Consider the following 16,727-nt stretch of genomic DNA (forward strand, 5'->3'; position numbering starts at 1 on the left):
GACATCACCTGTCAAAAGACTTAGGTTGTCTCTCACGGTATTTCAGATAACTGCAGTTATAAAGCTGGGTGCACACAATTACCAAACAGTGATATGTTCATACATTTCACTTTTTGAACTTTTTTTTTTTTTTTCTGAGAGACAGTCTCGCTTTTTCGCCCAGACCGGAGTGCAGGGGCACGATCTCGGCTCACTGCAACCTCCGCCTCCCTGGTTCAAGCAATTCTCCTGCCTCAGCCACCCAAGTAACTGGGACTACAGGCGCCCGCCACCACGCCTGGCTAATTTGAACTTTTTTTTATGAATACAGTTCATCTGCTCATCCCTACGTGACTGTTGTTAGTATACCTGAGGTGGGCGTGGCCAGGCGGGAACCCCCAGGCTCGGGGAAGCTCACCCAGGGTCCCAACCAGCGCCTCGCCCCGCTTCCGCTCCAGCTAGGCGGAGCTCCCCGCCCACCGGCAGCAGCAGGTCTGGTGGCTGGGCCGCCGTGCTGGGGCCAGGCGCGGGGAGGCGGGGATCTGGCGGCCAAGGCTGGGACTTCGCGGCCGCTGAGGTGAGTTGCGGGGCGGCGGCGGGAGGGGGCGCTGCGGAGCCGCCCGACTGCCGCGCGAAGGAAGTGCTCTCTTGGCCGCCGCCGCCGCCGCCGCAGCCGCGCCGGAGGGGTTGCCCGCGCCGCGCTGCGGGGGCCGAGATGTCGTCCCGGCCGGGGCGCGAGGACGCGGGGGCTAGGGGCGCGCGGCGGCCGCGTGAGCCGCCGGAGCAGGAGCTGCAGCGACGTCGGGAGCAGAAGCGGCGGCGGCACGACGCGCAGCAGCTGCAGCAGCTCAAGCACCTGGAGTCCTTGTGAGTCCCGAGCTGCGGTCCGCGCGCGGCCAGTCTTCTGAAACCTGGGGCCGGGGGCGCGGGACGCGGTGGTGGGCGCTAAGCCGGGTCCTCCGAGCCCCCCCGAGCAGGCACGGGGGCCGGGCTCGGCAGGAGCCTAGTGCGGGCGACCGATGTCGGGCGCCGCGGTCAAGGACTTCAAGTCCGTCCTCCTGATGGGGAGCGAGGGGCGTTCAGGGAGCCAACTGCCGCTAGGCACCGAGCAGAATCTGACTTGGGAGGCCCTGCGCTTGCCTAGCTCCACGGAGTTCCAGGACAGTCCAGATGACCCGGGAGAGTGTGGTATAAAGAAGATTCAAATGTAGGGGAGGGAAATATGGCTTCCCTCTACCTTTCTAAGTTCTTCAGCTGGACCACAAATTAAATTGTTATAAGACAGATTAACAGGAGAAAAACTGTTTTGATTATGTACCCATGCACTGGAGGACCACAAAAGTGGGAGACTGAAAGAAGGGCCAGGGAATAGGGGCGTGGGCCTTTTGGGGCGTGGTGCAGACGTTATGGAAGGGTGAGGGGGGAAATGTATGGTGAATAAAGGTTGCTTTGTTATCCCGATGAGGCCCTCGGGCGATAAAAGTTGCCTCCAAGCAGCTCTCTTCCTGATACAGAAACATTTACTACAGAAAATTTCCTTTATAGGTGTAAATTTCTCTTTACAACAGGAAGAGTCGAAAAATAATAAGAACAAAAGGGAAAAAAGCAGAGTCATACTTTATTTTAGGCAGTTGAGGAGTAGCTGAATAAGTTATCCTGTGTTGTTTGATTCTGTTACTTATAGCTCAGTCATCAATATGCCGGAGTGGCATGTTTGAGGATGGTGTATTCTTGTCGTTTGCAGTCATTTATCAGGGTGGCTTTTCCTAAATTCTAACACAAACCTGGGGTGGAAAGTTCAGTCAGCAACTCTTTCAGTTCTTGTCCGTGATTCTATAGTTAGCTGCCTAAAACAACCTTTTCTGAGTGTGGCATTCACTCAATTATTCAAGAATTCGTTTCTGTTTTAGGCACTCCTAGTTACCTATGCTAAGTAGGTGTTAAATTAAGTACAGCCTAAAGCTGCCTCCTTGAATATTTTAAGTATAGCCTAAAAGTTTCTCTATACTTAGTGAACTGTAACCTAAGTGGATGTGTAAACAGACTGTAACCTACTGTTACAAGTACCTGAGTCTCATACCGTCATAGCAGCTGATTTTCAGGCCGTCACAGGTGGTCAACCTTTGAAACCCTGTTCAAATAAGGCAGACGCCAGGCTGTATGGAATCCAGCTATTTCTCTACCTCACTTTGCTTTTCTGTACATCACTTTCCTTTTCCTGTCCATAAATGTTATCCCACCAGGTGGCAGCCTCAGAGTTGCTCTGGACCTATTCTGGTTCTGGGGGTGCCCGCTTTGAAAACAGTTTTTTGCTCAAGTAAAGTTTAATTTGTCTACTTTTTTAAAAACATAATTCGTATAAGGAAAGATCCTCAAAGAGTTAAAATCCTTTATAATTAACCTTCTAGGAGTTTTGATGTGAGATAAATTCCTATGTTGGGACCTGGCCTGCTCTTTTTCCAGCGTTGCCCGCTCTGAACTTTTCCCCTTAGCAGGGCAGGGGTTGCAGGATAGAGACTCTGCATTGTGCGCATCCACGCTACAGGGCAGTCCTGACCCTTTCAAGTCACTATGTGGCGCTCGTGGTCTCCCAGGGAAGTCAGGTGTTCAAAGGTCTTCCCCTAGCATAAGCACCAGAATGCCTGGCCCTGCCCAGCCCTCAATGTATTTAGCTATAGGATGCTAGAGGATGGTTAATTCCACTTATTTGTAGCTCAGAGAGCTTTTTCACAGATGTGAGAGATTATAACCTACTTTTATAGATGAAAAAATGGAGGAACAGTGGTTAAGTCATGTGATCAAGCATACATTGACCAGCTAACCAGCAAATCTAGAGCTGAACTCAGGTGTCTGATTGACTGGTGGGATTTTTCCAGTTTCTGAGATTTAAAACTGAATGAGCTGTTGAGAGATTTGCTTTGGCTAGCTCAGAATCTTGTTTGAACTTTAAATTGTATTTATACCAGAGTAATATGTAGTTTTAAAATTAAAATAGTACTAAAAATGCTAACAAAAAATAGCAATAGGCTGCCCGACTCCTCAGTAACCACTCATATTCCCTGTGTCCCTCTTCCCCCTCCCAAACCAGGCTTCTCTGTGTAAACTTTTAGGTTTTACTTCTGGGATTTAACTGCATATTTATTTTTAATTTTTCACTTTTATTTTTATTTTTGAGACACAGTCTCGCTCTGTCGCCCAGGCTGGAGTGCAGTGGTGCAGTCTTGGCTCACTGCAGCCTCCACTTCTTGGAGTCAAGTGATTCTCCTGCCTCAGGTTCCCAAGTACCTGGGACTACAGGCGCACATCACATGCCCAGCTAATTTTTGTATTTTTAGTAGAGATGGAGATTCACTGTGTTAGCCAGGATAGTCTCGATCTCTTGACATAGTGATCTGCCCACCTCAGCCTCCCAAAGTGCTGCGATTACAGGCATGAGCCACTGCGCCCACCAACTGTATATTCCTAAATTGCATATTTATACTGTTTACATCAATTCAACATCTTAGACATACCATTAACTTCTTGTCATAGTAAGGATTTAGTTCTTTACCTACCCTTCTTGTTTATAATCTTCCAGTATAGATCTATCATAGCAGTTTTTGCTAAACAAATGCTTAGTATTAACATTATTATAACTAGGCTGGGCTCTGTGGTTCATGCCTGTAATCCCACCACCTTGGGAGGTAGAGGTGGGAAGACTGCTTGAGGCCAGAAGTTCTAGACCAGCCTGGGCAACATTTATAGACCTTATCTCTGCAAAAAAGAAAAGAAAATAAATTAACCAGGTGTGGTGGTACATGCCTGTGGTTCCGGCTACTTGGGAGGCTGAAGTGGGAAGATCTGCTTGAGCCTGGGGGGTTGAGGCTGCAGTGAGCCCTGGTTGCGCCACTGCATTCCAGCCTGGGCGACAGAGTGATATCCTGTCTCAAAAGCAAAAGCAAACAAAAAATACAGTAATATAACTATGAATTATTACTCACTTTTGAGCCAAGTAGTGTTCTCTGATTTATTTTGCTTTCTATACTATTGTTAACTTTTTTTTTTTGAGACGGAGTCTCGCTCTGTCGCCCAGGCTGGAGTGCAGTGGCGCGATCTCGGCTCACTGCAAGCTCCACCTCCCGGGTTCACGCCATTCTCCCGCCTCAGCCTCCGAGTAGCTGGGACTACAGGCGCCCGCCACCACGCCCGGCTAGTTTTTTGTATTTTTTGTAGAGACGGGGTTTCACCATGTTAGCCAGGATGGTCTCGATCTCCTGACCTCGTGATCCACCCGCCTCGGCCTCCCAAAGTGCTGGGATTACAGGCTTGAGCCACCGCGCCCGGCCTATTGTTAACTTTTAAGTAGTTAGTAAGAGTCTGTTTTTCACTTGCTTAATTTTCTACTGCTGTTTTTCCCCCAACGTCTCCAAAATCTGAGTACCATAAAGGTGAAAAGTTATCTTTCCTTACCTATCATAGGAGTCACAGCGGATACTCCTATAACAAAAGATAGGTCAACAAGAGAAAAGCATAACAAATGTATTTAATCACAGTTTTATGTGGCATGGGAACGTTGAGAAAGGAAGCCCCAGAGACCCAGAGGAAACTATTTTTATGCTTAGTTTGGATGAAGAATGTATAGCAGTATAGAAATATAATTGGACAAAAAAGGGTATAATACAGTGGTAATAGGGAAAAGCCCAGCAAGGCCTGTCTATTCAGATTTTTCAGGCCTCTGTGTACGATTACTTCCTCCCAGGTATGGGGCAGGACCCTTTCTGGAACGAGGGGTCCTGATCTATCGAACAAGGTAGGTCAGCTAATTTTTTTATGGCCAGCTCCGATGCAGAAAGGCAAGGAAATGTTAGGGTAATATTTGTAGGAGCTTATTATTATTGTTTTAAATATTAAAAAAAAAAGTTCCACTGAGATTTTATCCTTTTAAAAAAATATATTAAAGTTATTTGTAGGTCTTCTGGCTTGCTTTGTGGGAGACTTGTTCTAGTTTTTATGGCCCACTTACGGAAAAGAGGAATTCTGGCCTCTCTGACTGCTTTGGGGAAGAAAGAAGGGCAGGAGACAGGAGGGCAAGGGAAGGTCAGAGAGCAACTTTCTTCTGAGGCCTTCTCTAATCTCATTTAGTTCAAAGTATTCAGCATGCCAAAGCACCATACTTTGGGGTATCATTTTCTGAGCCCCAGTAGTACTTTTTCCACATATAACTACATATCAGGTAATTAATCAGTTCATTTTTTACCTAGACTCTTCATTCTGTTGTCCTTCAGTACAATAGTTACTTTTTAGACCTGGTCCAGCAGTGGTCCTAGAGCATCCTTTCCCACTCTCCTATCTTGCATCTCATTCCTGGATTCCATGTCTTCCTCTTTATATGTTTACTCTCACATTTTACCAAAGCCAGTTCTGCAGCTTCCTATGAAAGAGTGCATTGGAGGTAAATCTTTTGATACCTTGCATATCTGAAGATGTCTTTATTCTATCCTAAAACTTGGTACATAATTTGACTAGGTATAAAATTATAGGTCAAAAATGATTTGGGGGCTGGGCGTGGTGGCTCTCACCTGTAATCCCAACACTTTGGGAGGCCAAGGAAGGAGGATCATTTGAAGCCAAGACTTCAAGACCAGCCTGGGCAATAATGTGAGACCCTGTCTCTACAGAAAATTTAAAAATTAGCCAGGCACAATGATATGGACCTGTAGTCCCAGCTACTCGGGAGGCTGAGGCAGGAGGAAAATAGTAACAACAATTTTCACTCAGTTTTGGCGATAGTACATCACTATCTTTTAGCTTCCAAAACTGCTAAGGAGTTTGATGCCATTCTGACTCCCTTTCTTTTATGTTACCTATTCAAGTTCACCTCACCCTTAAACGTTAAGAAACTATTTATTGCCGCCATCCTGAAGTTTCATGATGTCAGTCTTTTCCAATTGACTTTTCTTTTTAACTTTTATTTTAGGTTCAGGGGTACCTGTGTAGGTTTATTATATTTATTTCATCACCCAGGTACTAAGCCTAGTACCCAATAGTTATTTTTTCTGATGCTTACCCTCTACCCTCAAGTAGGCCCCAGTGTGTGTTGTTCCCCAGTGCAGTTGACCGTTTTTTTCTTGACATGTCATAAATGCATTAACCACATACATAAATTTCTGTCTTATTTCCTCTCCTCAATTTTGTTTTTTCCTTCTGTTGATTTTCTGTTGCTCTGTCTCTTCTGTTTGTATTTTCATTGTACTTTGTAGATGTATGTTTTTTCTACTAAACATATTTTTTAATTGTTATATTTCTAAATCAAAAAGCTTTTTCTCATTCTGTAAGTTGTTTTTTATAGCATCCTGTTCTTGTTTCATAAGTGAAATATCTTCACTCATCTATGAGGATACTCACTCGTTTTTCTTTTTTGTTGTCTTTTGTTCCCTACATTGCCTCTATTTCTTGTTTGCCTTTTCTTTTGATTTCTGTCTTCCATTTAGTAATTTTTTTTCTTTCTGTACTGTCTGAGTATCCTAGAATCTGAACCATATTTTGTTTTGTTTTGTGTTTTTTAGAGACAAGGTCTCGTTCTGTCACCCAGGCTGGAGCACAATGGCATGATCATAACTCACTGCAGCCTCGACTTCCTGGGCTCAAGTTATCCCCCCTGAATCAGCCTGCAGAGTAGCTGGGACTGCAGGTGCACACCAGGACACCTAACTAGTTTTTTTACACTTTTTTTTAGAGATGGAATCTTACTATGTTGCCCAGGCTGGTCTCGAACTCCTGGCTTCAATGAATCCTCTCACTTCAGCCTCCCAAAGTGCTGGGATTACAGACATGAGCCACTGCTCTGGCCTCAACTCATTTAAGAGTAGGTGCTATACAGCTCTTGTCAACGGCAGCTGTGTGGGGGAGAGAAAAAAGAGAGGTGTTGTTTGTTGATCAAATAGCTTCATGATAGAGCGCTCATGCTACAGGGTACCCTTTTTATCAAGAGACTTCCATATGTCAGTAGTTGGAGATTTTTTTCTGGGGCTAAGTTCCTCTAGAGAAGGGTCTTGAGTCCTCTGCCTGGGGGCCAGGGATCTCTGCCTGGCTGCCAGTGTTGCTGAGTTGAGGAGGCTAACCCTGCAGGCTCCTTCAAGTGTTGGGCAGGCAGCCTCCTGGCTGTAGGAAGGAAGCTGCATCTTCTGAAAACTGTTACTGCCTCCACCCCAAGAAGTCCATTGCGGTTTCCACTTTCCCAAATTTGTTGAAAACTTCCTCTGATGTTGCCTGCTTTTGGGATATCTTTATGGCCTTTTTATTTTTTCACTGTCATTTTTAAAGCGTGTGGGGAAGGAGACAGATAAGCATGTTGGTCAGTTGGCCATGTTAAATGGGAAGCCCCACAGTGCTGTTTTATAAATTGAATTCAAATCTTTTCATCCCTGATGTGATGGAGTCTTTGAGTCTCCACCACAGTTTTCCCTCAGTGACCCTGCCTGCCAGGCCCCTGAGGGCATCGGAGACTTCCACCTGCTCCAACACTCTCTGTCACTCAGTAGCTCCTGGGCTGCCAGGCATAACAGAGTGGACCTTCTGGGTGTATGTGGCAGTTTCACTTCTGCCACACAGTCCCTTGGATGCAGCTGCAGGAACAGCTGTGTGGAATGGAGTACACTTGCATTAGGGACTCTTCTCAAAGAAAACCCATCTCAACAGTCAACAGAAAGAGTAATTTGAAACACTTAACAAAAGATTTCTTACTCTACACACACTTGAGAAGACGGCGTGTCTCCCCTCAGATATAACTAGTCTTCTTCCTACTCAGAGAAAGTTAGTACAGTGCGAATGACTAAGTAAGGCTTTTCAGATGGCACAAAATAATGCACCTCGATCAACTTTTTTCTTTTTATCTTAAGAATTAACTGCAGCTGGACACAGTGGCTCATGTATACAATCCCAGTACTTTGGGAAGCCAAGACAGGAGGATTGCTTGAACCCAGGAGCTCGAGGCTGCAGTGAGCTGTGATCGCGCCACTGCACTCCAGCTTGGGTGACAGTGACTGCAGAGATAAATGCGTACCTCTTAACTGTCACACTGTAGAACCGAAACTGCACATAAACATACTTCAGTTTTCTAATCTGTATTTAGTAGTTAAATACAACTTTGAGAAATATCTTTTTGAGTATACTACATTAATTAATTGTTCAGCCCTAGGAAACAGCATGAACCACCCTTCTTTAAACTTGTGAAAACACTTGTAAAATGGACCCCGGGAATGCCATTGCTGATAATATTTCCAGATGTGCAATTGCATCACACTCATTTTCATCTTGACAAGAGTTACTTTTTTTTTCAGAATTTGGATCTCAGTTTGATTGGCCATATATTTTTTGCATAATGCTTGTGGCTCAAAAGGATTCATTTACTGGATTTTTGGATTTATAGACTTTACTGTCAAGCTCCTTCTAGTCTCTATGCATAAGGTGTAGCATTAATGCTTCTAATGAATGGCTACAGATAAACTATATCATCTTCACAAGTTGTGCAGATTTCCATGGTTTGTGCTCTGTTAGGCCTATGTCATGCCACAGATTTTTGTTAGAAATATTTTAAGCATCTACTTTGGGAAAGCACTGTACCACACTTAAAAAGCTAATCGTGTTAATACACAGTTGTTTACTATTTAATCTTCAGGGAACAGATCCGGGATTAGTAGTATTTCTCATTCATTGTCCATCAAGTTACTTTCTCCTACATCTTATAGAAGGGGAGAATGAAATTTTTTTTTTTTTTTTTTAAAGACAGAGTCTCACTCTATCTCCCAGGCTGGAGTGCAATGGTGTGATCTCAGCTCACCGCAACTTCTGCCTCCCAGGTTCTTCTGCCTCAGCTTCCTGAGTAGCTGTGATTACAGGCGCCTGCCACCACACTCAGCTAATTTTTGTATTTTTAGTAGAGACAGGGTTCCACCATGTTGGCCAGGCTGGTCTCGAAATCCTGACCTCAAGAGATCTGCCTGCCTCAGCCTCCCAAAGTGCTGGGATTACAGGCGCGAGCCACCATGCCCGACCCAATGAAAATTATTTCACTTTTCCCTTAGTCTATTCTTGACTCCCTTTTCCAATACTCATTGTCTTCTAAAGGGTCCCTTAAACTATGCATAAGACAAGAGTCCGAATGAAGAAAACATTAAATCATTAAGTGTTTCTGTATGTTGCAGTTATTCTGAAGTATTAAAATGAGAGAGCCAGGTGTCATGGTGCCATGGTACACGACTGTAGTCCCAGCTACTCAGGAGGCTGAGGTGGGAGGATTGCTTGAGGTCAGGGGTTTGAGACCAGCCTAGGCAACACAACAAGACCCTATCTCGGAAAAAAAAAGTACTTCCCTAAAGGTTTAAAGGGTCAAGGGACAGACCTGAGCTAAAAATATTTGCAGATTACTCTTCTGGGAGGAGGTACAAATCGCTTTAGGAGCCCGAGAGTTGCTCTTTGAGTGCACAAACAACTCGCCTTCAGAATTTCCTTCCCATCTCGCTGCCTGTCCCATCTGGAGACTTGCATGCTCAGCATTCTGGGTCTCCTCTGGGTTCAGTCCCTGGATGGAAATAAGGAAGGCCTGGCCAGTCTCAGATGGCAGGTGCCACTGAGCACAGGGAGGAGAAGCGTTCCACTCTTCTCAGGTGATTGCTTGTCTGCAAATCAGCAATAAAAGCTTATTGTTGCTAAAATCTCTGATTAAAAATCCTACAGCCCCTTTTTTGCAGTAACTTGATGTGTTATGTTTACATTAACATGGTTGATGGTTTTGTTTTTTGTTTTCCAGTTATGAAAAACCTCCTCCTGGGCTTATCAAGGTTAGTGTGAAGTTTGTACTCTTGGTTATTCCACTAGACATACTTGTAGACTTAGTAACTTGTTATGAAAAATGATTGCATGATATTTAAATCTCCTTTTACCAAAAGCCTATTTCTTTCCTGCAGATGACTGAGGGGTCATAATTTTTAGTTTTGTCACAAGGCACTGCCTTTGTAGAACTTTCATCAGCCATGTTTCCCTTCCCTGAAGAACCAGTGCAGGCCCACGTGGATTCCTTGGTCTTGCCCCTCTTCTCTCTTGCTGGGGACGGCATCTCTACGCTCCTTTTCCTTGTCGGCCTCACCCAGCTCAGCCCCTTGGTCCATCCTGTGCCAGTTTCTTGAGCTCAGCAGCTCAGAGAGGAGTAAACTCTGAGGAGACCCGACAGCTCATCCAGTCCCGCTCCCCGGTGCAGGCATCCCTCCTGCAGCTCCCTGGCCACAGCACCAGGGTGTGTGCGCACGAGGGAGACTTAGAGTGGCAGGCCACAGCAAAGAAAACTTGCTGTTTCATAACTCTCAATGAAGAAATATTTTTTAAAAACATTAGTCTATTGTAAATTTAATATTCATAGAAACTTGAAAAAAATCCAAGTTTAAAAACACATTAATTGTAAATGCAGTTATTGAGTGGCAAAAATGCACATCAGAGATACAGCATGCATGTGACTATAAAATATGACAGGGCCTTCAGGGTATAATAAGCTTTAACAGGCCATTTCTATTATTCCAGGAAGTCTGGTTTACTTTAATTCTACATTTTGAGGTAGTGAAACTTTTTTGTTTTTAATCTGAAATCTAATTTGGAGCTCACCACTCATTGCTATATAAGGACAGATTTTTCTGCTTCACCAGTAACTTTTCTCTAAGAACAGCTACATTGTTTTTGGTATAATTATTTTGGTACATTTGTTTCTTGTTTTTTCAATCAGGTGTAACTTGTCTTTTTTTCTAGTTTTGAGGGGTAACTAAGATATTGTTGGCACCAGAAGCCCAGGAAAAAGCCAGGTGAGGGTGGCTCCAAGGGGAGCAGGAGAGAATCCAGCACTGTCTTGCCATGCTGTTTATACCTGTTCCCTTTTTTAGGAAGATGAGACTAAGCCAGAAGATTGCATACCAGATGTACCAGGCAATGAACACGCCAGGGAATTTCTGGCTCATGCACCAACTAAAGGACTTTGGATGCCACTGGGGAAAGAAGTCAAAGTGATGCAGTGTGAGTGTGGGAGAGTTTCCCTAATCCATGCAACTTACACGCCGCAAAGGGTGTTTACTTCTTTTATTTAACTTGTTCTCATCACAGCCCTCTTATAGCCACGGCATGTTCTCCATCTTCTAGATGAGGAAGCATCCACCCCACCCCCTAACCCCATGCCATGTGAAGACAAAGAAAGAGGTCTGTCATCTTAAGCCAGGAAGAAAGCTCTCACCACAAACCCACCTTGCTGGGACCCTGATCTCAGATTTCCAACCTACAGAATGAATGAGAAAACCAGTTTCTTCTGTTGTTTAGGCCACTCAGTGTATGGCATTTTGTTATGTCAGCCCGAGCTGACTAAGACACTATCTTTCTGCAAGTTCCCTTAGCCTCTCTCCTATGCTGGATCACCCATTTTCCTGTGTCTTGAGTCTTCTTTATTATTATATTCTCTCCTTATGGTATAACAAATCCTATGGCAGTTACCTTCAAAATGGATTTATAGGAGATAAAAATGTCAAGACCTTTACTTCTCTGGAATTGTCTTTGACAGATTTTTAACTTTACCAGGATATTGAATTCTAATTTAAAAATCAGTTTCCTTAAGAATTTTGATAGGAATGCTTCATTGCTTCATCATTTGTTAAGAGCACAGATAACATGCCTCAGAATTCATTATCTATCAGTTTTTCTTCTTTGGGTGGATTATATTTTCCCAGAGAAGGCTCCCACGTGGAGGGAAAGCCATGCTATGAGTGTTCTGGGAGCCGAGTGGAAGGAGTCTGGAAATGGGTCCATCTGCTTTTCATTCATTCGTGTGACCCTTTGTGGCACTGTAGCAGCTTCCTTCAGACCTACCTGATGTCTCCCTGTTCTCCCTGGTCAGAGACCCTCTGTTTTACCTCTTCCAGACATTAAACAACCTTCTACCAGGGTCAGGGAAACAGGGTCTCAATCTGTCACCCGGGCTGGAGTACAGTGGTGCGATCACAGCTTTCTGCAGCCTCAGCCTCCCAGAATCAGGTGATCCCACCTCAGCCTCCGAGATAGCTGGGACTACAGGTGTGCGCCACCAGGCTCAGCTAATTTTTTTGTATTTTTGTAGAGATAGGGTTTCACCATGTTGCCTAAGCTAGTCTCGAAGTCCTGGCCTCAAGCAATCTGCTCGCCACTGCCTCCCAAAGTGCTAGGATTACAGGTATGAGCCACTGTGTCCAGTCAGCGTTAATATTCTAAGAGGACTTGTGATTTTGTTTACTTATAATAAGTGAGAGCTTTGAACAGACTCAACCTGAGAAAGAAGCTTTTATAGTGTCTAAAATAGTAAATGAGAAGCAGAGATACTTTATGAAAATATTTACTCTGAAAAATATACTGAGACACACTTTAAAAAAAATGTACCTTTTGGGCTGGGCGTGGTTGGTCACGCCTGTAATCCCAGCACTTTGGGAGGCCAAGGTGGGCGGATCACCTGAGGTGAGGAGTTCAAGACCAGCCTGGGCAACATGACAAAACCCCGTCTCTACTAAAAATACAAAAATTAGCCGGGTGTGGTGGTGCGCACCTGAAATCCCAGCTACCCAGGAGGCTGAGACAGAAGAACATCTTGAACCCAGGAGGCAGAGGTTGCAGTGAGCCGAGATCACGCCACTGGACTCCAGCCTGAGTGACAGAGCAGGACTCTATCTCAAAAAAAAAAAAAAACTTACCTTTTGAAGTAATTTTCCATTGGATTGCTTCATAAATACTTGGTGATAGATTATTATTCCTAAAGGTATAAGACTCAAGAATGCTTGGGAAAGCAATTAGTTTACCTCTGTTTCTGGGATCTTACATGGCTTGTCCATAATTATATTTTGTTTTAGAGTTGGAGTTTAATGAAGAAAAACTTGAATATATTCTGCTGATTCTTTATCTTGAGTAGGTGAAACTGTGTTATCTTACAGAAATAATTCTTTCTGGCCGGGCGCGGTGGCTCAAGCCTGTAATCCCAGCACTTTGGGAGGCCGAGACGGGCGGATCACAAGGTCAGGAGATCGAGACCATCCTGGCTAACACGGTGAAACCCCGTCTCTACTAAAAAATACAAAAAACTAGCCGGGCGAGGTGGCGGGCGTCTGTAGTCCCAGCTACTCGGGAGGCTGAGGCAGGAGAATGGCGTGAACCCGGGAGGGTGGAGCTTGCAGTGAGCTGAGATCCGGCCACTGCACTCCAGCCTGGGCGACAGAGCGAGACTCCGTCTCAAAAAAAAAAAAAAAAAGAAATAATTCTTTCTGTTTTTAGGTTGGCGTTGCAAACGGTATGGTCACCGAACGGGCGACAAAGAATGCCCTTTCTTTATCAAAGGCAACCAAAAGTTAGAGCAGTTCAGAGTGGTAAGTAAAGTCCCAGAGTGTCAATTTACATTTATCAGAAATAGTGAAAATCAGTGAAGCAGAAAGTCACCAGTGAACTGAACGTTCACATAAAATACATTCCCAGAAGCCCTTTGACCAAAGTGTGTGATGCTAACTACATGCTTATTAAATTACATTTGTATGACAAATTAGCTCTTCAACAAAAAAAGGAATTCTTATTAAAGTGGTCTTTGCTTATAACTTGGAAGAGTGATTGTTTTTTTCCTGAAACAGACATTGTTATCTATTCAACCCCCCTTTTTAAAATTTACTATGTAAAAAGCCATGTTTCATAACTAAAATCAGGGATTTAATTTCCCAGTCTTTAAAGAGTACATGTCTTTAAATTGTAAGATTAAAGTGTCCGTATATTTTTTCTTCAGATGACAGTTATTTCCTGTATTTTTCTTTTGTTTGGTTTTGAGATGGCAGTGTTACAGCTCTGTGACTGCTCCTGCAGAGCAGGGCTACCCCAAAGAGAGTGTGCTGAGAGTAGCCATTTCCTGTATTTTTCTAATTGGAAAATCCTTTTTTTAGCCTAAATGAGTTTTCAGTGATGTGACCTAGAACATGTTGAACATGCAGCTACATCAAACAGAAAAAAAAAAAAAATAAGCTGGTTTTCATAACATAGGCATTTTATTGTATTTAACTTGTGGTCCATGAAGCCTAACCAAACCTTAACCTTCTCTGACGCTTAAGGCACATGAAGATCCCATGTATGACATCATACGAGACAATAAACGACATGAAAAGGATGTAAGGTGAGGTCATCCTGATGATAACAATATCCTCTTAAAGTTTTAAAATTATATAAAGTTGGAGAAAACCACTCTAGTGTTAGAGGAATGGTGCAGTAAACATGGTACTTCAATTGTGAAAATATGTGGAGTGCAGGAGTCATGGCTGAAAAGGCCAGTGTTGGGAATGAGCAGGCCAGCCTTCTCCTTGGGTTAGCTTAAAGCCATGGGCTTGGTCCAGCTCTCTGGCCACTGCAGTTGATGTTGGCAACGCATGTTGTGCTGTCTACTTGTACAGTACAATTGATACTTTCATATGATTCAGATTATCTTCTCCAAAGTCTTTAGGGATCTGAGCTTTTCTTAAAAATTATACTTAGGCCAGGCTCAGTGGCTCACACCTGTAATCCTAACACTTTGGGAGGTCGAGGCCAGCAGATCACTGAAGTCTAGGCGTTTGAGACCAGCCTGGACCATATGGCAAAAACCCCATCTTTGCAAAAAAATTTAAAAATAAAAATTAGCCAGGTATGGCAGCATGCACCTGTAGTTCCAGCCACTCAGGAGGATGAGGTGGGAGGATCTACTTGACCCCAGGAGGTTGAGGCTGCAGTGAGCCATGATTGTACCACTGCACTCCAGCCTAGGTGACAGAGGAAGACCCTATCTCTAAAAAAAAAAAAAAATTAGACATGATTAGAGAAAGGTGGAAAAAATTGGAGGGTTTTTTCAAATTGGTGGCATGATAACTGTTAAAGATGTAGATTAAGAAATTGAGCAGTAGGGGAATGGTTTAGTAAAGTATGCGTCTGTTAGAAATTACAATTGTAAGGACTGTGGAGACAGGAGAAATGTCTAGGACAATAAAAATACAAAATGGCTTGTACATTGGTTACAGTCACGTAAAGTAGGCATTCAGTGGAGAAGAATGGAGAAAACAGGTAAAAAGAAAAATACTGTCTTTGTGACATGGTTATTCATCTTCCTCCTATACTGCTTTTTTTTTTTTTTTGAGACGGAGTCTGGCTCTGTTGCCCAGGCTGGGGTGCAGTGGCCGGATCTCAGCTCACTGCAAGCCCCGCCTCCCGGGTTCACGCCATTCTCCTGCCTCAGCCTCCCGAGTAGCTGGGAGTACAGGCGCCCGCCACCTTGCCCGGCTAATTTTTTTTGTATTTTAGTAGAGACGGGGTTTCACCGTGTTAGCCAGGATGGTCTCGATCTCCTGAACTCGTGATCCACCCGTCTCGGCCTCCCAAAGTGCTGAATGACATATTTATCTAAGAAACTGTATAAGTTAAAGCTAAAACTCACTGTTCTTTGATCAATTTTGAATGTTTAGGATACAGCAGTTAAAACAGTTACTGGAGGATTCTACCTCAGATGAAGATGGGAGCAGCTCCAGTTCCTCTGAAGGTAAAGAGAAACACAAGAAAAAGAAGAAGAAAGAAAAGCATAAGAAAAGGAAAAAAGAAAAGAAAAAGAAGAAAAAACGGAAGCACAAATCTTCCAAGTCAAATGAGAGTTCTGACTCAGAGTGACAAGGATGTGACTTGTTCAACGTTCTCTTCTCACACACTGACCAAGGAACAGAGGAAGATGCAGTCAGAGAAAGTAGCAGGATAGAGATGCAGAGACAGGAGGATACGTGGGTCACAGCAGTGAGCTCCCACCTGCCTTCCAGTGAAGATGTGACTCCAGGAGAGGGAGTGTCTCCTTCCAGGTGCTAGCTCTGGACAGCCGCTGATTTTAGGTAGGAAAAGTTTCTTTGGTGTTGTCCTCCCTGCTGGTCACATGAGTTTATGATTCCTTTGAAATGTCTCCCGCAGGGTGGCAGGACTGGGGGAGTCTCTGAGGTGTGTCTTCCATGCCCTCCCACAGCTTGTGCCCTCCACAGTGTGGACTCAGGTCCTATAGATATCAGGCTGGAGTCTTCTCTGTTGTTAAGAATAATAAAAGCTCATTATTTATTTTTTAAATGGAATATATTTATTTATTAATAATATATAAGTATAAATAATACATAATACAAATTTAAAAAGTACATAAAATGTAATCATGAAAACTCTTCTTTCTTCCTTTCTACTCCACTTACTTTCCCCAATGTCTACCAGTGGTACTAGTTTCTTGTGAATATTTTATATATCACAAGCAAGTACAGGGCTTTTCTTACACAAATGCTATCCACATGCACTCACACATAGTTGCATTTTAAACTTAGAAGTATGAACCTTGCAGTGGTCAGTAGCTGAGGAGGGTTGGATCCAGGACCAACTCCCTCAATCCCTCATAGATACCAAAATCTGTGGATGCCTAAGTCCCTTACATTAAATGGCGTGCTATTTGCCTATTGCCTACATACATCTTCCCATATACTGTAATTCATCTGTAGATTACTTATAACACCTAATACAATGTAAACAGTTGTTATAATGTATTATTTAGGGAATAATGGCAAGAGAGAGTCTGTGCATGTTCCATAGAGACAGAACCATCCATTTATTTTTTTGAATATTTTCTATCTGTAGTTTGATGAATTCACAAATGTAGAACTTGCTGATAGGGTGGGCCCACTGTTTTTATATATCGAGTATATTTG

The 16,727-nt window shown here is 43.7% G+C and overlaps 1 protein-coding gene across 1 annotated transcript; it reads left to right on the top strand.

Moving 5' to 3' along the window:
- Positions 1 to 670: 670 nt before the first annotated feature.
- Positions 671 to 16,107, top strand: LOC112620471 (retinitis pigmentosa 9 protein). Its single transcript, XM_025379112.1, has 6 exons — positions 671 to 846; positions 9,767 to 9,797; positions 10,884 to 11,013; positions 13,279 to 13,370; positions 14,094 to 14,155; positions 15,471 to 16,107. Exons 1-6 carry the CDS (start codon positions 695 to 697, stop codon positions 15,667 to 15,669), a joined length of 666 nt encoding a protein of 221 aa, XP_025234897.1. The 5' UTR covers positions 671 to 694; the 3' UTR covers positions 15,670 to 16,107.
- The last annotated feature ends 620 nt before the right edge of the window (positions 16,108 to 16,727 follow it).

Source organism: Theropithecus gelada, chromosome 3, assembly GCF_003255815.1.
Source record: "Theropithecus gelada isolate Dixy chromosome 3, Tgel_1.0, whole genome shotgun sequence".
Taxonomy (NCBI): Eukaryota; Metazoa; Chordata; class Mammalia; order Primates; family Cercopithecidae; genus Theropithecus; species Theropithecus gelada.

Bases quoted from the DNA above. Each gene is read 5' to 3' on its own strand.
- LOC112620471 (XM_025379112.1), top strand. From the start codon at position 695: ATGTCGTCCCGGCCGGGGCGCGAGGACGCGGGGGCTAGGGGCGCGCGG. The intron at 847-9,766 runs GTGAGTCCCGAG...TTTGTTTTCCAG, and splicing joins CTCAAGCACCTGGAGTCCTT to TTATGAAAAACCTCCTCCTG. The intron at 9,798-10,883 runs GTTAGTGTGAAG...TCCCTTTTTTAG, and splicing joins CTCCTCCTGGGCTTATCAAG to GAAGATGAGACTAAGCCAGA.